At 33.2% G+C, this 26,062-nt stretch overlaps 1 protein-coding gene across 2 annotated transcripts; it reads right to left on the bottom strand.

Annotated features, from left to right (window-relative positions):
- Positions 1-5,986: 5,986 nt before the first annotated feature.
- LOC149783692 (uncharacterized) lies at positions 5,987-25,112 on the bottom strand. Of its 2 annotated transcripts, XM_089931930.1 has the most exons (6): positions 25,025-25,109; positions 16,845-16,913; positions 14,566-14,616; positions 12,943-13,093; positions 11,030-11,135; positions 5,987-6,776 (listed from the first exon to the last, which is right to left on the bottom strand). In XM_089931930.1, exons 1-5 carry the CDS (start codon positions 25,065-25,067, stop codon positions 11,045-11,047), a joined length of 405 nt encoding a protein of 134 aa, XP_089788056.1. In that variant the 5' UTR covers positions 25,068-25,109; the 3' UTR covers positions 5,987-6,776; positions 11,030-11,044. The 2 variants fall into 2 exon arrangements, with proteins under 2 accessions (XP_089788056.1, XP_089788057.1); XM_089931931.1 differs by lacking the exon at positions 16,845-16,913 and having other exon boundaries at positions 25,025-25,112.
- Between the last annotated feature and the right edge of the window lie 950 nt (positions 25,113-26,062).

The following is a 26,062-nucleotide window of genomic DNA, read 5'->3' as shown; positions in this document are numbered from 1 at the left end:
ACTAGTCGGACCAAGCTTTTTAACTAGAAGAGCTATGTTTATCATGTGTCACATTGTTACTACGAACACTCGGGGCTCCAAGTAGTCGAGTGATATAAAGGGCTCACCGTTACGGATCACTGACATCTCACCTCTGTATGTGTGGGTTCGAGTCTCAGAATAGGCCAATCTGGATATGTGAGAAAGCTTGCCAGTAGCTTATCGTGGGTCGGTGGTTCTTTTCTGGTTTCTCCGTGTTCTTCCACCACCATTTATACTGCCCACCATATATAGCCTATCTTATGCTGAACAATGACGTTAAGTCCTACAACAACAACAACTACTACAAAAACTGCGACCATTAGGGCTAAGTAATTATGTTGGAATACTATTTCTCCACTTTTCATGATCTTGCGTAGGATTTACTTAAGAATTGTCAAGGTTATTTAACTGAGTTCTGGTTTCTACAAACGTTTTGGCATCCAGGAACTCAATGTTTGCTTGTATCTTAGATGTTACATTTCCTTCCCGTTTCCTTTTATGGTAGTCAGCAAATTATTTTTCCGTGCATGGCGATTAATTGTGATCACTTGTCCACATCTAGGGTATGTTGGCTTCCTCATGCAGCCAAGTTTTTTATGTTTATAGTTATGGAAAAAAACTACAAAAGAATTGGGACGAAATACATAAAAAAATCTGGCTTTCGTGGTACAAAGTGGCGCAACGTCAGAATGTTATTATTTATACGGCACATATATAAGACACATGGAGAGGAAAGAAGCGGATCAAGGGGCCCATACAAATTATGTATCACGTGTTCTCATAACTGTATTAGCGTAACTTATTGGTGAGTGGTTTAATACGCTGTCTCGACGGAAAGGCTTGATCTAATCTCTCTCTCTCTCCCTCTCTCTCTATCTCTCTCTCTTTCATATATATATATAATGTTCTCCTATAACCTGCTTTCTTTCAATCTTCACCCACGTCCGCACTTAAAGAATATAAAGTGGTGAATTCACAAGTATAATGTAGTATATGTATGTATGTATGTATGTATGTATGTATGTGTGTATGTGTATGTATATGTATATATATATATATATATATATATATATATGTGTGTGTGTGTGTGTGTGTGTGTGTGTGTGTGTACGTACCTTCTTCCGTACGTACGTATGTATGTATGCATGTATGCATATTTGTAGAAGAGAATTCATATCCTAGTGTAAGAAAATGAATGAGTATGTATGTTTTTATTGTTTGTCTCCTAAAATTTTACTGCGAGAGATACAGAGGTTATAATGATGATAGGGGGATTCAGTGTCCCTTTTATTGATGGTGATGGATGCTAATCTGGCAGCTAAAGGATTTTGTTTGTTTATATCACCTTCGTCATTAACTCCCTTTTGAGGCTCAATAGTCATCATTCCAAGATGACATACGTGATTTGAACCTCCGCATATGTCAGGATGTCATTCTCTGTTAGACCAGTGTGTAAACTATAAATAATAACCGTTTCCTTTCATTTTTGATGGCATTTCATTCCAATACATTCCAATGAAAATAATTAGTCTATTTGTTTTGAAATACACATTACACTCCTTGCTGGAAGCACAGTATAAATCAAATACAGGTGTGTGTGTGTGTGCATGCGTGTGTGTGTGTGTGTGTGTGTGTGTGTGTGTGTGTGTATCATAAATGTAACTATAAAAAACTGTTTCAGGCGTATCACTGCTATATATAAGCATTGGCTGTTTAAAGTGATGTCTAGAACTGGGGGCATCATGGTTGAGAAATGATGCATGATGTCCCACCCAGTTACATTATCCTGACACCAGGCCGACCATTCCTACTCCTAACCTCTCAATGCCGAGCGCATTTGCGAGGCAGCTATTAGCGCCATTTTAATAAGTCTTTAGTATGACTCGGCCAGGATTCGAACCCTCGACATCCCTCATCCGAAGCGGATACTCTAACCACAAAACCACTGGAGCGGTACACAAACAACCGAAATACAGAGTCAGAGACTGAGAATAAAAATATACACAAAACAGAAGGGAACGTAGTATCCCTGGATGCTGAAGGACAATGTTTGATACCTCTGGGCATAAATAATGTTTAGTACACATACTTCTTTAGTACAGGTTATATAATGTTTGATTCGTACTCTACGGAGGTTCGAACCTAGGTCTGTGAGTAAACGGCACACATCACCTTGCATTCATGCTGCAGTCTGTATAATTCATTTGCTATGCCTTTAATTCTGTATAGTTAGATAAGAATGAATTACTTGGTCGGCATATGCGTGTGTTTGCTAAGTATGAATCCTTATACAACCGAATTTATAACATCAGTTTTGGCGATATGTGCTTAGTCGAAATGTTATATGGTCTTATTATCTTACAATATTGATTTATGAAACGAGTTGAATGATATTTAGATTTTGTGTACCTTGGCGAGAAAAAACTTACAAGAACGGAAAAACAAAAGGTACACAAAAATAAAAACAAAATTCTTGTAAAAACCGATTCTATGTTTTGTTATGCTCGCCGAAGTATGAGCTATAACGCTAGTGCTGGTATGCAAGACAACGTGATGATTAGTTACCATAATTATAATATTTGGGTTTATATTTGCTTCATATTTTTCATTCTCACTGTTTAGTCATTTTGTTTCAAGCATACCTTCGGGTCCCCGAGTGGCCGAGTGATTTTAAAGCGCTCTCCTCTACGAATCACAGCCATCTCACCTCTGTCTGGGTGGGTTCGAGTCTAGAATTCGGCCAATGTGTGTAAGTGAGAACGCTTGCCAGTAGCTTCTTGTGGGTCGGTGGTTCTTCCCGGGATTGTTCCAGGTTCTACCTCCACCATTAATACTGACCACCATGCATAGCCTATCATGTGCTGAAAAATGGCGTTAAATCCCACAGCAGCAACAAAAGAACAAATCAAGCATGTATCCGATTAATGTAGGTGTTCAATACAAATGGATGTGCACGAAGACAATTTTAGGGAATGAGGTCATGTCGTCAACAATTTGCTAATCCCCCCTTCCATCACGTGTATACAAATTAAACAAATGCTTTTTTCAATAAAACAAACTATTTACTATACAATAACTTTATTTACAAAGAAATGATCAAATCCATTGTACGACAATAACACATAATATTTAATAAAATAATAGTATAGTGAATATATAGTAGAAAGAAACAAACAAGGTATTTACATTTGATTTTTAAGAAATTTCTTACAGCTCACTCACTAGAATATTGCAGGGCAGTCCTTGAAAGTTAAAATAGCAATAAATGTAACCTTTCAAACAAGAACTAAATTAATTATGAAATATAATTCCTTCTTTTAAATTATTAACATAAAACATGTTTTGTTCATTTCACAGCAAAAAATATTTTTGAAATGTTCCAAAATTGTATCACTCTACTGCTCAAAGTTTTCATCGTACACTTTGTCCATATTCTTTCAATTTGCACATTAACTGACGGGACGTTGCCAACGATAATTTGACCCAATACTCTTGCTATGATTACAAAGAAAAGAGCATATTGTAACCGTTATAATATTTTCAAAATTATAACGAAATAAACATGCTCTCGAACTACAGTTGGAAATGCATTGTTTGGTGTCTATGTCAGTATGTTTTCATAGAGGCACATGGACGAATAGTGAATAGCATGCTTCTAAACAGGGTCATGGCCTCGATCATTTGCGTTCTACACCTATCTTAACATGCATAATGTTCAATAATCGTGCTACTGTATGGTTTACAAAAACAGTTTATCTTTAATCTCTCTGGTATGGTGAAAGGCTAAAAGATAAATGTTTGTCACAATTGGTTTATTTTCGATTTAATCTCTAATTGGCTGAGAGAACTCGTAATGAAGCGAGTTTGTAAATATGTCAACATATTTACGATTCTCAAATAATTATTCAACATCATTGAATGTGGTTACATAAAAGCGTTAGTAATAGCATGTGTGTATTTGAAGGGGCGTGTCTGTTCATGTGAAATGGGTACATGAACAGTGATTGCCACAGAAGTAATTTTTAAAAGCCAATTCTTCTTCAAAACATTAATGTTCGCCACATTTGAGAGAAAATAAGGTCCCGTTCTGGGATTATTAAATTGTAATGTAAATAGTTAATGCACGTATTTATTAAAGGGCTATTTATCATTGTGTCAGTAAACGAACATTACAAATGCAAAAATCATTTTTGAAAACGAATGAAAATTATCCATAAAAAATGCAAAGTATATATACACATAAATACCGAGGTAGTGAAAACATATTTCAAACATATCAGACTGTGATGATATAACATCGTTTGGAGTTCACGTTTCGTCCTTGTGATTATAAAAACAGGTGAAAATATTGGTATAAAACTTTATACTTATCATTCTAAACAATTAATAATACACACCCTCCATTTTCACTTGTAAAACCAAAGAATTTTACAAAATACATGTATGTTAGCGTATTTCTGAATGTATGTTAGCGTATTTCTGAGTAGTTTTTTTTTTTTAAATTTAAACATGCTTTCCCAGATTTTCACTGTCAAAATCTCTCCTGATGAGATCTGCTCGTTTGAATCCAGGTTTGAATTTTTATCTTTCAAATAACTTCTGAATCTCATGTTAATTTTTTTCCGAAAATTGTTTTAGCTAGTCTGTTGCTATCATTCTTTTAAATAATGCATTTAAATACAAAACCAAACATAGAATGGTGTTGAAGTTCAAAAAATATTGTATTGGTTGTGACCTCATGTGACGTCTTATGAACTAAACTTAGACCGTTTCTGTAAATAGTTTGGAAAGCTTAGTAAATGCTTCTGTGCAGCTAATAAATATCAATAACTGCCAGATACACCATCCCCCAAAAGAAAATGAAGAAAATGTTTCAGAATAATTAGGAAAATGAATAAAATAACATTCAAAACAGTTGTACTCACAATGAATGAGAATATATAGGTTCGGGTGGTTTTGCAATAATGTATAACAAAAACGTTTCTGCAGAGAGCTAGGAATCACCTAGAAATGTAGTATCTCTTCCCGAAAATATCTTCATTCCTCGGATTGCTGGGACATTAACTTTCAACCCTTCTGCCAAACATTTATATGTTGATCTCTAATTAATAATAATAATAATAATAATAATAATAATAATAATAATAAATGGAAGGAGAAGAAGCAGAACTAAATCAATAATTACAGTAAACAAACATTTAGAAGATTATAGTTTCTTCAGTAAACTTGTAGCTATGGCATTTTGTAGTACATGCAAACATAAATACAAATCGAAAAATAATACAGTTGCAAAGAGTAATGCTAAAATCACATCACAACAGGTACAAACTAATACACAAATACACCAACAGCTATAACACTTCTTTTCATTTCGGTCATCAGTAATCATGCAAAATGTCCCCTGCATATGTTAGAACTTTGAAACAATATCCAGGTTGGTGGTAAAGTTTTTTAATTATCTTGTCGGCACATTACGACTTTGACATTGAAATGCATACCCAAAGATCAATGTTATATATATATATATATATATATATATATATATATATATATATATATATATATATATATATATATATATATATATATATATAAAAGAGTATGCAAGTGCAAGCCACACACAATGACCAAGATGAATAACCTGTTATCATTGATATCGTTCGTATACCATTTCGTTTCTTAAGTCCCTGTGAATTTTACAGTTGATTGTACTGACCCCAAAATGAATGGGTTGCTTTGCTGTTTAGATCCAAAGTGAAAATGCAGAAAATGGTTTGTTGACATTCCATCGTTAGTCGCAAATATTAACGGGCTGCTTTCTTACAGCATGTGTAAGCCATCTATATAATATGGCATATGGTCTACAAGTAAAGTAGTCTTGCTAATACTACAACATGGACAGACGATCGGACGGACAAGCCTAAATATTAGCAATGGTTTATTTATGGACTTTTACAAATCTTCATCAGGAAATTGATTTTGTTTATTAATTGGCAGCTGCTTTTCATACATTTGAATGAAGATATATATCTATGTACCGTTCGAATTGTGTTGCCCCAAAATCGTCGATGTTTATATAGGAGTACCTGAAAGATACACTTCAATTTGATTTACCAGTGAAGTTGTATTAAGTTCTTCTGAATCCAATATACTCGAAGAGAACACAAGACAGGTATGATGTTAATAATTGATGTTAATAATTGGATAGCTTTCTGCTGAACTGATATTCAATACTGGATAGATATATGTAAATATGACAGAAAGACATAAAACGGAAGTATTAAGCCAAAGTATGGTTAGATTGTGACAACTTTACCAAACTAGCAAGCTCTTTATGATTTATTAAACTTGTTTCAAAGATAATTATAGAATGTCTCATAACGCACCGGGAAAACAAATGCCACAACAAAGGGATGTGTGGGTCGTTGATGGCTTGCGTCAGTTAATAGACAAACACTGTTCGTTAGTAAAATTGACAAGAGGGTTCGATTATAAAGTGAAGGAAGAAAATTATAAATTAGGAGGACGCTTTGAAACTTTAAACTTGAATCATAGCATCTAATGCGTATTAATGTGACCAAAGTAAATATCTAAAACTTGCAGAGTTGTGAAAAAGTACTAGTATTCAAAACTTAATTTGTTTCTTCTTGTGATTCATTTTTACAGATCACATAGCATTAGATGAAAACAACTGCATATAGATTCTTGGTATCTTGATCTGTTGTTGCCCAACATGCTACTTCTTCTAAGGTAATCTGAAAACAAAAGGTAAATTGCTTGAGACGTTGCCTGAGACAAAGTACTTTTACCTTTTTTTCAGAACTCGATTTAAGAATTTTAACATATTTATATTTTACTTTGCGGGAGTAATCGTCAACTCGTCAAAGTTCTTATGGGAGAATATATATTTCTACATTTTAAAACATATTCTATTCCTTCACAGTTTGAAAACTTAATTTTCAATTTCACATGGATAGGATTGTGCTGACATTTCGTTAAATCATGTAAATGCGTACAGATAATACGCACAAAGCAATATATCAAGTTTTGTTGTGTATTTCTAATGTTTTATCAGATTATTTGCACAGCCGATTTGAAAGGTCAGAAATAGCTTTTTATATATTTGGTACTATTAATGCCTGCCACACAATACTATCATACACTGAATGAGCGCGAATTTTACCGTCATACCATAAAAATCAAAACACTATACTCTCGCATTCCGATTCCATATTACAGTTATCTCATACGATGTTTGCAGGGTATAATAAAATATGAATGAACAACTATCCTATAGATTACTTGACATACAAAAGTGAATTAATAGTATTCTCTGTAACAAGTCTGGTGTCATTAAGTTCTAAAACGTTATTCAGTCGGTTGTGCTAAAACAAAAATAGCTGTCAAATGAATGTTGTCATTCCAAGTCAAAATTGGGGTCTTTAAGCCTGGCCTCCGAGATAACATTCAGGGCCATTCATCTGTTGAAACTCCTATGATTCAAATGTGATAACTACACAATAACTATAGTCCGCATGTATAGGTATGCAATCTATCTCGATGCATCTTAGAAAGAAAGTGTATTTTGCTTCACTCGCATCAATCATACGCTACAACATGTATGCGTATACGAGTTCGTAAATTAAAATGTTATAAAGTACTGTGTCGCAATTTCAAATGCTAAATATATATGCAATACCAGCTGCACTTGTAATCATACAACGCAAATAAATGTTAAAGCATCTTTGGTATTTAAAACGTTAAACTTGATTTTAAAATGACAAAATACAGAAGGGCACAACCACATCAAGAAGCTAAGTATACAGCTAAAAATGTTCGATTAAACTATTTTCATTCATTGCTGAAAATACAGTGGAACACAGGAAGCCAGAGACTCTGGTGCATAGCTGTGAAAACGTGCAAATGACCAATACACGTGGCATTCAATATGCTTAAGTAAAATAAAATTAACATAAATACCATCTGTAAGAGAACAACCATAAGTACACAGATTTTTAACATTATATCTCTATCAAATAGAAACACACTGTTTATCTCATAAAGATATCAATAAGTCGATATTGTAGCCAATATGTTAAGGCTTAAAGCAGTTTAATACTTTGGATACCATGAACATCAGCGTACACCATGCAGAAAAACTATAAGGTACTTACACAACAAAAATGATAGAACATCAACTCATAACATTCTTTCAGCACAGGAGAATCATTTATGCGTATAAGTTATGCATTCATTACCTACGTAAATTACGTTTCCTTACATGCAACATACTGGTTTTACATTGCTTATTTTTTAGAAAAGCTGCACACAATTTGACATATTAAACCTGGATATTATCATGAATGACTAAAACTTGTACATCTTCGCAACATCAAAAGCAAACTGCATCTCTAAAGTTAAAAACAAAATAAAGCATGTAAATGTTTTCGAATATATGTACTGACAGGGATATATCTCTCTAAAGGTAGTGGTCTGGCATAAATGTACGTCTTAACGTTTTTGAACTCAGTTTGAAGGTTGAAATCCATAGTGAACATTCAGTACTTTCTCCTACAGCATGCATCGGAGACATCAACCCTTCTATTGTGTCCTCAAGCCAAAATGTATTTTATTTTGTGGTTGCTATCTGAATTTGAGAGTGAAAATAAATTTGCTTTTATATGATCTGGGTCCTTATAACTCAGTGGTTTGCAGAATATTGGCTTTGGTCTGATATTAGTATTGGATATGGTTGTTTGAGGTTAATCAAGTTCAAGTAACAAACGTGGATGAGCCTGTGATAAAATCACAGTCTATGTTTGTGTTGGCTGTGAGTTCATGTTTTGAGATATATTAAAGAACGACGACGACATTGGTTGTCAAACATGTGTAACATACCGAAAATGCACAATATGAAGCCGATCAATATGAATGGGATGTATAATGTGATTCTGAGAGACACCGTTAAAAAAAATGGAGCGGTAACGCCATATCAACAAAATAAGGACCGAACCAGAACAGTAGTGTTTGACTTTTAACACGACCAACATATTGAAAACATAAGTAAGCATACTCACCATGGGAAAACTGTACAACCCTTTTCTACCCTGGTTTGTGCTACTTGTTCTTTTCGACTTTTCACATATTTGGTTACAAAGATGAAAAAGTGTCATGTGTTTTTCTCCATATAACGTCTTACATTATTGGTAAAGATATTATTATATCTCCTTCAAGGACCAATATAAAATGTTTTAAATTCAAATGGGGGATAACCAATAACTGAAGGTTGATAGAAATGTCGATAGAAAAAATTCAGTCATTTTATTATTTGGTTATATTCAACATTGTTTAAAATGTTACTTGGGTCCACCCACGTCACTTTAAGCCTGACCTTGATATGTATTCATCCTGTACGTCTCTTGCAGAATCAAGTCGAAATGATATTAATTCTTTGTCAGATTTTGAACAAGGGAAAAGGACTGTCAAGCTTGCATAAACCATATTTAAGACGTGTTTTATTGTCACGGGCGCTCTGAGTATTATCATGGACAAAAGATTGATTCCTGTTGTACATTATATTATATATTATTATGCGAATGGCAGGAGGTCTTGCAAAGAAGGCAATGTATTTTGTGCGCCAAAACTCTCTGGCCTTGACCTACATTCGGGATCAGTTTTCCCTCTATGTCTGCATCCTATACATTGTAATCCTGATTGTAGAACAAGTCTACAAAATTACCGGATTCCAATGTTTCTAAAACTTTGCTATTCTAGGAAATATAAATATATGAGCTAATTGCTCCATACAAACTGAAAATAAGGGTAAACCTGACCTGAACTAGAATTTGCATCGTGTGATATAGTATGAGATTTGTGCCTCTTACATGCTGATAATATCAAATTCAAATGGTTATGTTTTTGAAAACTGACATTTGGTTCAATTTAACTAGTGTTGAAAGAGTTAGCGTGGGACCTGGTGTTTTTATGCTGCTACAAAATGATTACCACTCATGCTCACATGAACAGCTAGTATACAAAATATTGTTCATGGAGTGAAATCATATATTTGCGTTGAGCTCGGAGATAAGTTCAATGGAAATGACAATAATACGATACTATTTCTTCGCGCGACAATGCCCGTGTAGGATGTTTATCAATTGCATACTGATTATTTAAGCATAATAAATTGTATAAATGATTATAAACAATGCAAACCATTACAACAACATAATGCCAGTCTTTTTCTTCATTGACCACAAATATTATGGTTTCCATAGTAATATTCTGTACAAATATAATCACAAAAGCGACAATAAGAACATTCATCAAAACAACATCAGAAGTAGTTAGTCCATTGATCCATTCTTATATTAAATCTATTATTGCATGTATTTGATGAGAATATGGAAATTAATAACTTAACGAACGGTTGTTTTTGTTGTAGGGTATGACGTCATTTTTAAACAAAAGATAGGCTATACGTTTCGGCCAGTATAAATAGTGAAAAAAGAAACAGGGTAAACCCCAGAAAGAACCACCGACCCATAAGAAGCTACTGGCAAGCTTTCTCACATACCCAAACTGGCGAAGCCCGAGCCTCGAACCCACGCAGATAAAGGTGAAATGGCAGTGATCCGTAACGGTATGCATTTTAGAACACTCAGGCACGCGGGGCCCCAACTATATGAAAGAACGCACATAGCTAATCGAAAATGGCATGAAAGACTGTCGAATACTAACAGAACCACCGCAACCCATCCGTGAATACAGCTCCATCACTAAGATAGATAACTACACTTGTGTTGTTGTTATTACAAATGGTGGTAGTAGGAGCAGTTACTGCTGTTTTCACAACAGCAGCAATAGTAGTGGTAGCAGTTTCAGCTGTATCAGATATGTTTGTAGAAGGTACAGGAATAATTTATCTTGCGCCAGCCAGCCTCCCCTGATCAAACTGTTATAATTATCACAAAACTATATATCTTTTGTGGAACGAATCTATACTTACCGAGAGCGTTTGCATTTACAGTAGCAGTATAGAAGTGGTGCTAAGGCCGAGTATTAAGCCTAATAGCAACCCAATAGTAGCTGAAGTGTCATTAGGGCCGCCGTTACTGGAATAAAAGACACTAGTATTAAGTTACATGATTTCACCACATAAACGATTGGCATATTTGCTAAACGACATGCTATCAGGGCCAAATAACAAACTGCCCCATTCTTATACATAGATTGTAAATTTAAACATCTGAACACACCAAAGAGGTTGAACAAATGTAATCAAAAATAGAAAGCATCCTGCATAAATTTTACAGTGTGACATACTAAATAGTCGTTGTCATTCAAAAGTGAAAATATTTATTAAATTTGCTGCTTTAGAGGATGTGGTAGCAATAGAATTCATCACAACTTCAGCAGGGTTATTTTTTATTTTTTTAAAACTATGCCTGTCCGATATCAAGTATAACTGCTATTTATAAATTAGTGACCTACTAAAATGACTTATCAAAGTTTTACGATAGTTACATTTAAGACTAACAAAGATGATTCCAGTATTTGGGTCTTGATAAGTATGCTCTATGGATGCAGTCAAAAATCTTTCATTTGTTTCGTCGAAAAAAGAAAAACGTTTTTATGATAAATAAACTGTGCAGATCAGCTATTGGTTTATTATTATTGTTGTTGATGTTTCTGATGCTGAATTCGTTCAGTATCAGTTCCATGTATTATGGTCTGTTTATGACATTTTTCGGAAAACAAACCATTTTCTAGCCGAACATTTCCTGGATGTCTCTATCAATTTTGATGTCCATAAGAAACATTTGTTTACACCAGCCTTGAGTGCAAATTGCCATCTGCATAGTAGTCATTATGTTTATTCCCTCCTACTAACGTTTGTCGACGTAATCATAGCAGCTAAAATTATTGCAACGTTTAGTCTTTGTTCTGCATATTGGAAATCATATGAACAAAATACAGTTTCAAACGCATTCAGGATGCCATGATTGTTCAGTTCCTTACGTTGATTAGGGCATGAGTATCTTCTTGTCAATAATGAACTGTGCTGCAAAGACCTCATTTATCTTTTACTTGCTTCATACACATCTTTATATCTAGATAGATTTCCGTTCTTTATAGCCTTTGCTTCTTTGGTTAATTCTTCCACAATCAGAGACTTTAATGTTTTCAACTCCTTAATTTCTAGACAAATACCTGAGTATTTTATTTGACAACGTATTAATGTCTTTCCATTAAATAGTCAACAGTCTTGAAACTAACTTTACATCAGCAAAGTGTATTTATTTTGAAAGCATGCATTCAGACCAAACAATTAATAAAATTCCAATCCCAGCATAATTTATTAACATCATATCAGCTTTAGTCCGAATTGTAAGTGTACATCCTGTATTCGGGATACAAATGTCTCTTGCTCACTGTGCGTTCAGAACTATCTTTCTTTAAAATTATATTACTGATCTTCGGTTGTACAATTATAAAATTTAGGCAAGGTTAAAAACCTACTATTATGTTGTGTCCATTCTCCTATATTATCAAGAGATATATGTGCTCTTTACTTACGTGCAAGTTGCGGATAAGACTGTCAGGATGTCAAAATAGGCTCTAGTGAGGTTAAAGGAATCGTTGTACTATTAGATCACGTATCACAGTGATAAATATCGCAACCATAATTGCATGCTCTTAATGTAAACGTTCACATAGAAATAAATTTGAAATATAATACATCGATTTGAATTTGTCTAGTTAAGTAAACTTTTATAGGAAAAATATATTGATTGAGCGATATTTACGGGCTGTAGATTCCGGAACATGCTAACCGTAATTATTCCAAGGAAAAAAACAAAGAACGTCATAGTAAGAATAAAACATAGTAAAAAAACATGTATGTAACAATAAACTTACTTGCAGCATACGTCGTTACGAGTACTGTATATACTCCCACAGCAACCGTTTACACAATACTGACTACTGCCGGAACAGGCTCGGCATGTAGAGAAACCGCATCTATAGGTATAGCAATCATAGGCGCAGTACTGTCCATTAAACCCTCGTACTATCAAAAATGTAACATGGCGAAATCAAGCAATGAACATGGATGTGATCAAAATAATAAATACGAATATCAGTATAACAATATAAGCATATGACCTTACAAAATTCCTTTTTGTACCCATTTAAGGTCAAACGATTGTTTGTGGTTTTTTATGCTTTTTCATTGTTTGTTGTTGCTTTCACTTTTAGAGAATGATTGAGGATGGGATTACATCTTTGTGAATTCAGTTGGAATTCTAGCCTCACTACAGTTCCATTCGTGTTTTTCCTCCATTCAGTACAGTTACAAATCAGTACAGGAAGATCTTACCAACAAATATAAGCTCTCTTCGCCAATAATAGATTTTACACACATAGCCTTTACTTTTCGACTAAATTATTCCGACAAAAAACTTATTACCACATTTATATAAACACATAAAGAAACGGTAAAAATCAGGCGTTGCCTTTAAGCATTTCCATATTGCCTGCGGCAAGTAACACTAAGTTCAAGACATGCTGAAACAAGAACAGCCTTTCCAAACAAATAACTAATGGGTGCTACCAACCATATAAGTATGAATAAATAGTATTAAAATTATTTTCCATTGATAAATAGTCTCAAAACCAAACTTTAAATGAAACAAAAATATGACAAACATTCCTCTAATTAACTAAACAACTATCAATTGTATGTTTTATTTTCAACCTTCGTTATTTTTGTTTTGCTCACGTTTACGAGTATATATATATATATATATATATATATATATATATATATATATATATATATATATATATATTAATACGAATAACACTATCATACAGGTTAGAAATGTTTTAATTCGTACTCTACGGATATTCTAACCCAGGTCCGCAGTGTAAACGACAACCATCGCCTTGCCTGCATAAAAGAGCCCATATTCTTTCACGAATAAGCACACATCACCAAAAAATTATGTAGCTCGATCTTTAACCCGCGTACCTGTGTTCGAGTCTCCGTAGAGTAGGAATTAAGAATTGTCTAACTGGTATGATAGCATTGTTTGTATTAAAATATGAATTCTGCTTACTATAATCAAGCCGTCTTGTATAGGAATCCTAGGATAAGAATTAATGTTTGATATATATTTCAAATTATATATAATTATTTATATATACCTTGATTTCTTTCATAGGAATCCGGAATGACTGTTGATACATGAGAATTAATTACTGGGTCCTCATGCAAGTGTGTCTGCTACACACGAGTGCATATAACACCGATTGTTTACCTTATTTTAAATGGAAGTAGTGGAAGTCTTATCATTAGTTTCCCCCAATTCGGAAACAAATATGTGTATCCATATTCGATAACCACAATTGTTTTTATTATCTTGGTAAACTTCTTCTTCAGGTGCAAATGTGCACTCTATCAAACATCCTCTTTCGGTCTTAACAATATATTAAAAAGTCAATTACTAGCTACATCTAAGTTTCATGACACATACTTACGTGTTTCGTTACCTAACAGACGCGTGCCAGTAGACTTTTCACTGCTATTTCCTGCATAGAAAAAGAAAACAAAACCAAATTGTCTTGGAAATACAACCATAAATTTACTGTTTTATCAAATGGGTGGAAACTGTGCATACCTCAAAACTCCAAAAGAAAATTGGATCGAACCAACCTCCCCTCCCATTTCATTTCGAAACGTTGCCATAAAGGGGTATTTTGTGTACTTGGCTTTTAAATGAATTTCCTGTTATAATACTTGATGGAGTTTATTGTAGAAATTTTAAATTAGCTCTGTGACTGATGTAGATTTGCAAAACGACATTACTATTTATTCCGCTAACCGCTTTTGACGATATTTCTTGATATTCAAAAGGTGCTTTGGGAAATGGGTTCGCCAACTCCCTATAACCAAACTAATCTAATGATTCTACTGAAAAGTGGACAGTTGTATATGTAGTTGGTCTATATTCTCAATAACGTTATTGTTTTTTCATTGGATTACTGCTGGAGAAAAGCCTTGAAAATTTGTCAAAAAGAACTGTTTTGGGAAACTATAAATGCCATATATTTGGTTGGTGTGGATAAGAAATAACGCTTCACATTGAAGTTTCAGTATATCGTGCTACGTATCTTAGCAAGTACTTGAAAAGGATGTATTTAGATGAGTTATTTTCTCATCGTTTCTCTTTACACACCAATTACTCGATTTTGTTTATGCTATGCGTAGGTTGTTTATTTTGGGGGTTAGTGTACATGTGCAGTAAGGTGTTCCAGGTTCGTTACGTCAGGCCAATTTTGCCATTATTAGAGGAATGGATAACGTTTCCTCTGTAAGAAAGATATGATAAGAATATGTCTAATCTGCAAGTAAATGCTTGTGACCACGTGCACATCTAGTTTCTATTTGTTTTACCCATTTATACATTCCCTGGAAATGTCGTCAATACAATAAATCTTACGAGTTATGTTTTCCAAGTCCAGACATTTTTAATTTGAACATTGTATTCTTCTTATGCTGAAATTATTCTAGTATGGTGCCATATTTGGCAATATCTATTATGTTCTGACTGTGTGATAAAAAAATGAATGGAAGTGGGATGGGTAAATAGAAATCTCTTGTTGTAGACAGGTAATATGCTTTAATATTATATACAAATAAAAGAGGCTTGGCAATGATTGAAACCATGCAATACTCACTTTAAATTGAGGCCCGTAACGTTATAGGTATCTACCATTGCCAGACTAAAAAAGCATAATACAAATGTCACGATGTCCATTTCCAAACAGTGAAAAGGCTGGAGCCAAGAACATATTTACATCGAATTGCCATCAGAGCAAATCAGCAGACTTAGCATTATTGTTATACATTAATTATTGTATTAGACAACTAAATTCGTGAAACATATTTTGAAAAGAAATGAAATTAATGTTTGTTAATTTGAGTGATGGAAATGGAATATCAGATTATTTCTACACTGTTAAAAGTTCTTGAATCTTTCGAGGAAATTTAATTGAAACTAGTTTAGCAGGTATAAGATAAGTTGTACGTAGCAACGTGCTCAAAAAATACATACATGACTCTTAAGCAAGTTAGGTTAATAAAACTGGCTAGATTGAGGTTTATGACCAGGAAATTCTCACAAGTCAGCAGGTAACCACTCTTTTTCTGTTTATGATTATCAATGAAGGACCTGATATCTCTATAAGACCTCTAATCTAACCTTGTATAAACATATACTAACATAATTTTGTGGTTTGATGTTTGACTCTGCGGCACTGGGATTGGGTCCCTTTCTGCACCAACGATAAACAAAAAACACCGAAGTATCAAAGTAAGAATCGAAATACAAGTCCTTTATTTCTAAGTTCACAATATGCCAAAGCTATAGCAACATTAACTAAAGTTTAAGTAAAGTGAATTAAGAAATACTATATTATTGACCGATGCTAATTTCTTCCACTTCATTAATTTTGTTAGATTTAAATATACATCGAATCGGACAGTCCTATATGATTAAATTGGATCTTGCGCTTTTGTGATGCCCACAAAAGCATTTTATGCACGGCACACGGTGTACATTACAAACTTACAATTATGCCACAAAGCCTACTTGAAAAATAAGCAATTAATTTAATTCAAAGAATGACTTCATTGTTTTAATAAGTAAATATGGCTGCAATTGAGGAGTGTTCTGTAGTTGCGGATAGCCTTATCAGATGTGTTATAATGCATTATCAAGTGCTGCTAAAAAGAAAATGAACCGATTTGAACTTACCTTGGATATCGGTAGATCTATTTGTCTGTGGAGCAGACATTATGAGGCCAAATGCAAGTTCTGCTGAAACTGTTAAAGAACGTCGGGGTAAGCATGAAAAATGTATAACAGAAGAGCTTTATATGTGATTGTGTCACTCGCCAATTACTCAAATTAAGAGAAGTGGACGCTAGTTTAAGTCAGCAAGACGTTTTCTGTAGATAAGATGTAGAATGTATGCTCCATGAACAACTGTTTCATAATGTCTCTATTATGATTGTGTATCTTCATCTATATGTAAATGTAGATAAGCATCATTTGACCCAAAAATGAAAAGAAAGATGCTATCTATAAAGTGGCTTATTATAGAAAAGTTGTCATATGTGTTTCTTTTCTTAGTTATAGATGTTATATTTAATAGTGGAACAAACTCAATAGATAAGACTTAATTGTCCCTCATGTAATAATTCTTTCTGTCTAATTTAGTAAAATAATCTTCACTGGCTTTTAACAGGATTCTATACAAATGCTTGTCAATTGCTATCAACGGTGGCCATGTTTGGTGGTGGATCTGCATGATTTGTATAAATATAATAAGCTTCTGTTTAGTTGTTTTTATCTTAGTTCGAATAATGTGTTCATACTTTTAATTACGGTTACTATATCAAATGGTAGATCAGTATTATTTGACTGAACTTGTAGGCATTAAGTTCTTTGAAATGTATCTATTAAATATGATCCATTGCTGTTGATCCTTGATTAGTTTACGTTGCCTATAGGTTTGACTATCTTAACAAAAGGCGGTTATATTTGCGGAATGGAAATATTTGCAGAAACATCAAAGAAACTAGGTACGTTATTCCTCAAATTTGGTTAATAATCTGTTGACAAGAGGTAGTTTTAATATTAACTATTTTAGTAAAAGCGGATATTTTGTGAAGCAGATCGGCCTGGTTTGTGTACACTTGAAATATATTTGTCCCAGCATGTTGTCTGTTAAATTCGATCTGCAGTCGTTTACTGCTACAATTTAAAACAGCAAATGGATGAAAGTTTATACCAAAAAATCACTTAGTCCCCCACGACCAACTGATTTAAAAACCACTCATTACTTTGTCTTCAATAGCAATCTTGCAGCAGGCATTACAGCTCATAGAGTAAGTGTAGCAATGCTGCATAATTCGGTGTTGAACCAGACTGCAGGCAACTGCTTTAATTCTGGGGAATAAAGCAGTTTTACTAACGCTGAGAGTAAAAAATTCAAGTGTATAATAATAACAAAACAGGCATATATAATATTTTTAAAAACAACATTTGACTCGCTTTGTGTAATTAGGGCTAAGTTTCTTTTATTTACTTAATATCGGAAAGTATCACATCTGTAATCACTGGCTAAAACTTGTGTCCAACATCATTATAAAAAAATGGCAAACTTTAATGTCACCAAGACGTCATCATTCCTTTCTAGCATCGTCTTTTGCCGGTGCATCTTATACATCATTGCTACTGATATGGATGCTGCTAAGATTGATATCGGGAAACGGTTTAATGTCAATATTAGTTCTGATGTTGTCCATTTAATTTTTTCCTCTAATCCATCATATAATGAAATCATTAATTGGATTTGTATTAATGATGGATACTTAGGTATTGTAGATTGCTTGAAAAGTTTGTCTACTAAATTTCATCACAGTTTCCGACCAACAGTGCCATTCTTGAGACTATCTGCAAGATAAATAATGAGTCTTATCGCAAACCACTGCACCTACAACATGCATTCAAACAGAGGCAAACGTTTACAAAGAGATAGAATATTTCTTCTTTATCAATGTTATGGATTATTTTGGGCTCTTGAATTGGTCTTGTAACATCAATGTGCATCTAACGAGAGCATGACGAATAATGACCATTATATTCTAATCAGAGTGGCATATGACATATACATTAGTGTTTATATTCGAAACCTCAAAGAGCTGCAGGACCTGTATTTCATTTCGAGTCTTTTGGTTGTTTCTGGTTATCTAAATTCGCAGAGAATACAATGACTTTTCCCTGGACTGACTTAACCGAGGAATGTTCTGCTTCATGGAATGATAATATTACATTTTCTACATGTTTTTGATTTAGCTGCTTCCGTGGCAGAGGTAAAGTTTTCATTCTTTCCATTTCTTTTTATTGCGATTGAAGGTATTAGTTCGTTCTGTTTATTTTCTATCCAGAGTCAAATTCTGGCAATTATTATACATCATATTGATTCAACGTCATATGGTACCTTGATTTATATTGCACAGTGTTTAACATGTCTACATTTACCTCCTTTTTTATTTTAATTAATTTTCTATCTTATGTTTGCAAAAGACTGATAGACTAATAGGCCATCAACATTCTTCATCACTATAATTGTTATGTTGCATTCATTTTGTAAACCTGTGGACGATGGACAGTGATAGACCTCCTTTGAACATTTAATGATTAGCTTTTCACTCAATTCTGTCTTTTATAACGACCTGCTTAAGGCTCATTTATTTTAGTACATTCACATGTGCCAAAGATCAAATATTTTCCCATGAAAGACACGCATTTATGACACCCATCATGTGTAGGATCTAGTAAAGGTGAAACTCAGAGACATATTACTCTGAACAAGAAATCAGGACATCAGTTGTTTGGTTTTTTATGTTTTTCTTCTTTTTTCTTTGTTCTCTCGTTTTAAGAATAATGCCAAATTAGTATATTTTTCATAAAATAAACCAGTATTTATATCTGCAGTGAAATGTAACTAATTAAAAGGCGACTTTTCACATACCTGGTAGATACAAACTGGATATAATCATTGCGTACACTAAAGGAGATTATGACAAATACACACACGCGGCATTTTCGTATATACCTGTTCTTATTGTAATAATCTGATTTGGCAATATGTGTGACGGCAATAATTTATGTTCCAAGTACCCTTTGTCAGTCTATTCTACGTTAATCGATTCTGTCCCAAAGTAATATGTAAGAAATATAAATTGTAAACGTATTGATGTTCACACCTGCATAATGGAAATCATACTCGATATGTTCTTAAAGCAATCAATATTATATACGATCTAAATTATTTCACCCATGTGATTTTTGAGAGCATTCAAATGAAAAGCTTATTATTAAATTCATAACCAGTACGAGATCAAACGAACAGATAACATTAAGTTCTCAAATGGGGTCTCATGCTATCCATCTCAACCGATGTTACAATGTCGAACGAAATAAATATAAATTATTTAATTAGTAACAATGTTGTACAAATATTTCGCCGCTATCCTCGACGAGAATTCCTCTACATTTCGCTATCTTGGCCAATGACACGAATAGCTTAATTTATCACACATAATGAGGCGCAATAGGCTTTCAGGTTGCATTTAAAGTACATGTAGGAATGATCCGAAGAAATGTGCAATATGCTATTATAACAACAAATAACAACATAGTTTATATTCTTTCTAATGATCTGGATGCGTTAACAGTATATAGCGATCGATAAAATAAATATTAGTTTTACCTTTAGTGGTTCACTTCGTCAATTCATAGAGAAGAAATATCGGTAGGGACAATATATTTACTGACACGGATTGAATCTTATATACAAATATATTTACATGCATACATTTTCCGCCACAAACATAACGAATTAAAGATTTATCACCAATGGCGAATTAACTCTGAATGTAAACACTGTCTACTATCCTAAATATACAAGTGAGATCTACTCTCTCCTTTGATTGAGGAATAGTATGCGTGACGAAATCGTACAATGTGACAAGTATGTGCGTTGATTGTAGATAAAATAATCTCGTAGATGAATTGTCCTCTTTCATTTTATTGAATATTGAAGCATGAAAACACTTTATTTTACGACGTCAAAGATATTTCTTTGTGAAATAAAGATACTTGTGTCATTGTTTTATGAATATAACGCGTTTCTGTCTCATACATTGAAACACTGAATTTTAACAGTATAGAGACACTCTGTATCAATATGTGCTCTCTAAAAGTAACATGTCCATAAGGTCTCGAACTGATTTCCCATTTTGTTATTCTACAAATGCTTCCTATATTTCGTGTTAACAAAGACAGATTATATTGTGTCAGATAAATAATGGTGTTCAATTGGCACGAGAGTTTCCCCACACGAAATTTCGTATATTTTTCGGTTCAGGTGGTGTCAGAAAATAAGAACAAATGCAAAACAATATTCATTTTATTTAATGTGGAAAGCCCATGACGTCCGTGTTTGAAAACCAAGTAACAACACAAACAGATCATCGTTAAATGTCAAGAAGGTTAACGCAATATACAATTGCAGAATTAACTATAGTATTGTTGATCATTCAATATTCATACCTGTCGACAAGGCTTGGCAAACCTTTTACCTTACTGGGTGCAGCTATACATTTCAGATTAAATTATATATGCCCCACACCTGTCTTACATTCCTGGAAAATGCTGAACTCTCTGAGAACAAATTGTATATATCACACAAAAGCGATACACTCCTAAGTAACACAGTATTATATTATCTTTTTATTATCTTACTCTTAGAACAATGGTGACACTCTTATAATCTTTATTCACGTCATATCTTTTTCTTCAATATCGTAATATTATATTGGTTATAAAGCAATTACAAAAAAGTAAATGGTCTAGAACCTTTCAACTGTATGTGCGAATCAAACTGTAGCGCAGCGGATATTATTATGAAATTTATTCTTTTCTAAACGAAGATGAATGGTCATAAAGTTATTTCCAGTTCACCATGGACCTTTTTCTAGTAATATATTGACCACACATCATGAAACACTGATTTTACTCTTGCATGGCCGTTCTTTCTTCACATTTATGTCACCCATTCAAACGCATTTCCAAGCCATAGAAAAGTACTTAACGCCATGGCCCACAAACCCTTTCCTATCATCTAATACAAAGAATCAGTCTTCTCTCTGCTAAGCACTAATACAATAGAATATTCCAAAAGTTACACATGTTAGGAAATCAGTGAGGTCCGTTTTAGCATGCTAAATAAAGAACTCATGAATACTTTAGATAATAACGTACGATATTAGACATCGTTTCGTCACTCATTTGGAGGAATATCTTTTTAACTCCAACACCGCCGAATAAAAAAATAATATACTCTAAAATATATTAAATATGGTGACAAATTCCTTAAAACAATTCCCTCTTTTCTGCATAAATGCACTGACAAGTACGTTGAGATAATAATCAAATAAGCTTCCATAAGGCTAGAAATAAATCTATTTCGATAAAATCTAAGGCCAAATATTAATTTGTTGGTTTCGACCTAATAATGAGGTAACTAGCCAAATGACCACAGTTGCAATATATTGCAGCGTATTTCTTCCACCTATCCACTTAATAAAAGCCGTTAAACCAATTCAAAATTTCGTATTAATTGTAAAAGTAGGTCGTCTTACGACAAGAAATATGTCGACATATCTAATCTAGAAAATATTTCTCAACTTTACCATTATCAGTTCACCATGGTCGTTTGTAATGTCATCTTATACCTACCGATAAAACCCACTTGCATTACCTAAAAAAGTCGACATAATTTTGAAACAGGGGGAATAATTAGAATAATGTCAGTGTACGAAAATATTTATTAATTGTACATGAATTGGAATAATTCACGATTTAAAATAAATGTTCTTTTTTCCTTTGCGTCAAGTGATATAGAATCAAATATTGAAAATTCAACGATACTGATGAGATCTCTAAGAAAGAAAAGAAGAAATCAAAAGGGGTGGTATTTTTGCGGAACCGGCTTCTCACGTGTTCGAATGCAAGTATATATTCCCGAACCTCACGTTCAGGTGGTATAACACAAACTTACACCTCACTACTTTCTCGTTGAAGGCTCAGCAGTAGTATATGGGGACACTCTCAGCTCATGTAGATGAGACAAATATACTATATTGTAGAAGTGCATAACACCCATGGCAAGTTGTGTAAGTGACTGGTAATAAACATAAACTCATTGGTTATTAAAAGTTCCCTTAAAGTACGAATCTATTCTTAATCAAATGAAACTAAATGATTATCTGTTTGTAACATGTGCCACAAATAAACTCGTTAACAATCTGATGTATCTATGGTGACAGATTTCTGCCAATTGTATTTGACAACTATCCACTGAAATAAGACGACTGATTCATTCAAATTGTTACGTACATTTGATTTAATTTATATTTGATTTAATTCAATTGTCTGTTTGGTAAGTTTTAATGTTTTATTTTTAATTGTGTTACATGTCAATGTAATGTAATTTTGTTTACTAGGAATTTGATATTTACGATAAAATTCAGTTTGACCTTAATCTTTTCATAAATGCCTAATATTAGAAACATTGTTTCTATTTCTGACTTTGTTCCCGACTTTGATTTACTCGAAATTCAAACACCGGAATATTATTTATTGTATTTTATTTTTTGTGGTTCACAAAGGACTGTACACATCAGTTCTATACTGGCCACAGTCATCGCCTTTCATTTTGGATTTTTCCGTCGGAACTCGAATTTGAATTCATTAGAACATTTCATTAAAAGAACTTCTAAAATTTAATTCTTGGATTATCCTTGGATTATTTTTGGATTTGATTCTTAAAACCGTAAGTTCTTATTTTTTCAATTTTTAAAGTGTTTTTCAAGGGAAATAAATTATTTGTTAAATTTCTCAAAGCTTGTTGTTTTATTCTTTCTGTTGTCACTGTTTATTCGAGCCTAAACACGTAACATAAGAAGATATATATTTTGACATAATTATAAAAAGAACATGTTAGCTTTTGTCAAATCTAAGTTAACATTTCCATTTGTTTAAGTTGATTTAAAAAAAAGGATAAGGTGACAAATAGCCTTGATAATGTATAATTATGACTTCGGTGATTATGATTTCTGCAACATATTAACCTTAATAAGCAGTCTTGGTTGTTCGTAAATAGAAATACGACGTCTTCTTTTTTTTTGTCGCATTATTAACAGGCTGAGTCAATCAAAGGTCGTGTTAATGAAAATATATGCTAGTTCAAAGACAGTTTTTAAATATATCTAAAATATTTCAAGAAATTAAGATGACAGACGAGACTCAATATTTATTAAGACTATATGGTGTTAAACTAAGTAACCTTCGGACGCAAATTTATTAAAAACAACAATTAATGTATTTTTCTAAAATTAAACAGTTAAAATTGGAAAGTCACTTGCAGCATCGTGAATTAAATCCCAAATAATCTCAAATGTTCAACGACATGTCCAAAGTATATAATGTTAGGAATGAATTCAAAAAACCTTGAATACGCTGACGTACAAAATTGACTTCATGCATCACAGTCAGTTAATTCAGAATGCTTTTGGTTGGATTTAAATAAGTTCAAAGTAACGTTTCAGTCTAAAAATAAATGAACACTTAGTAATTTAGATGAATTTTAATAAATTATTCCTATCAAATTACATCAGAACACAACAACAAATGATTCCAAAGATTAAACTAAAAACATACCCGAGTTATTTTTACCTCATCCTATATAGTCTAATTTAACTTGACCTTAGACACAATAGACTGCCCAGAATAAGGACCATTTTAAATGGACAATTCGATCAAATGTTAAACCGGTTCGACTCCACGACATTCTAAGTTTGCAAGTAGGGTTAGAACGTGCACTCAAATGTAAATAAACATCTTGTAGAGAAAATGACAAAGTCAGTTAGCCACAGTTAAAACAATGTTCAACCGGAAATTTTACGCCTGTAGTGCACATACCGATTTACAACGATCCTCTGCTACAATCCTAAACAAAATGTAATAAATCTGCCACTCACTTCCATCTGCAAGTACAACACCCTTGTGCAATGGGTGTTCTACTAATCCACATTTTGTACTGAACGAGGCATTGACAAATCAATGTTATCCCACTATGTTTACAACAATATCTATTTATATCTCATTTTAGAGGAAAAATGAAGGATTAGTATACATTATGGTGTGAATACTTATTATAAAGTCTGTTTCATAAGATATCGATTGTTTTAAACATACCGTGGTTGAAAATTAACAAATGAAAGGTTCAAAAAACATGATTTCCAACGAAATGTCGAAGAGATAAAAAATTCAAATAACATTCAAATGTTTAAGGTACGTACCCGTCAGAAGAAAGAGAATATGCAGGATATGCAATCGAACCATGGTGTCAATGATCGAAAGACCTGAGAATGAAATGACCAAGTCTCCTCGGCTTCAAATATATATTCCCAGAACAAGTGTTCTTGGTATTTGTTCTCACGTTTGCATGGATTGGAAGGTATATATAGAACGGGACTATATAAATAGCTCATAGGTTTGATAACAATTATTCATTATTTCTATAGATATTAGATTTGACTTTAGGTGAATCTTTTTAAAAATCATACTGTTCAGTTTGTATTGTCTGCGACATCCTTCATCGTCCTGTACAAAATTAATAACCTTATTGACAATGTTATATAAAGCTGATACCAATAGATTGATACATGATCATCTCTAATTGATTATTTGATTGATAGGTACTGTGCATAAGTGTAAATATGCAATCGTCAGCTGTTTTTATTCGTGCTCGTAAACTATGTTACTAGACGTACAATAAACAAATGTTTCTAAAATTATAGGCGCAGTTTAACTGCTTTAACCCAGAAGAGGATAGTACATAACTATATTGTTGCATACAATTTTACGTTTGTCACGTAGTTTAATATATTCTGGATAAAGAAGGAAAGATTTACAAGTACAAGTAGAGAATGTTAAAAAGAACCAAGTTCTACGACATCGATGAATTTACCTGACACTTTTTTCAGGATTGGTGTCGGTTTCTGTACTGCGTGCTAGACGTTTAGTTCATTGGGTTATATTACTGTCTATCAAAGTGAGTTTTATATTTTCTTAGAGATGAAAAGTAGACTAATATAAGGTCCCTGTTTGAATCATCATTTAAAATATAATGTACTTTATCACGGATAACTGGTTTAGTCAATAGAAACCTTTTCTTATTCAGACCTTTCAATCAGTACCTGACGTATTACATAATCTTATAGTAAGCGGAGGAATCATTTAAAATAAATTAACTTATTTTGCTGTGGAAGACTCGTAACTACTGAATGCATTACTAACGTAAGCCTGAAATTAGCATCCAAGCAGAATGCCATTCG

This window comes from Sinohyriopsis cumingii, chromosome 14 (genome assembly GCF_028554795.1).
Source record: "Sinohyriopsis cumingii isolate HCF-2022 chromosome 14, ASM2855479v2, whole genome shotgun sequence".
NCBI lineage: Eukaryota > Metazoa > Mollusca > Bivalvia > Unionida > Unionidae > Sinohyriopsis > Sinohyriopsis cumingii.
This window is presented reverse-complemented; position numbering and strand designations above follow the sequence as displayed.

Coding starts and splice junctions, on each gene's coding strand:
- LOC149783692 (XM_089931930.1), bottom strand. CDS start 25,067: ATGGTTCGATTGCATATCCTGCATATTCTCTTTCTTCTGACGG. Junction 16,914..25,024: donor TATTCTCTTTCTTCTGACGG/GTACGTACCTTA, acceptor GTTCTTTAACAG/TTTCAGCAGAACTTGCATTT. Junction 11,136..12,942: donor CGTAACGACGTATGCTGCAA/GTAAGTTTATTG, acceptor CTTTTATTCCAG/TAACGGCGGCCCTAATGACA.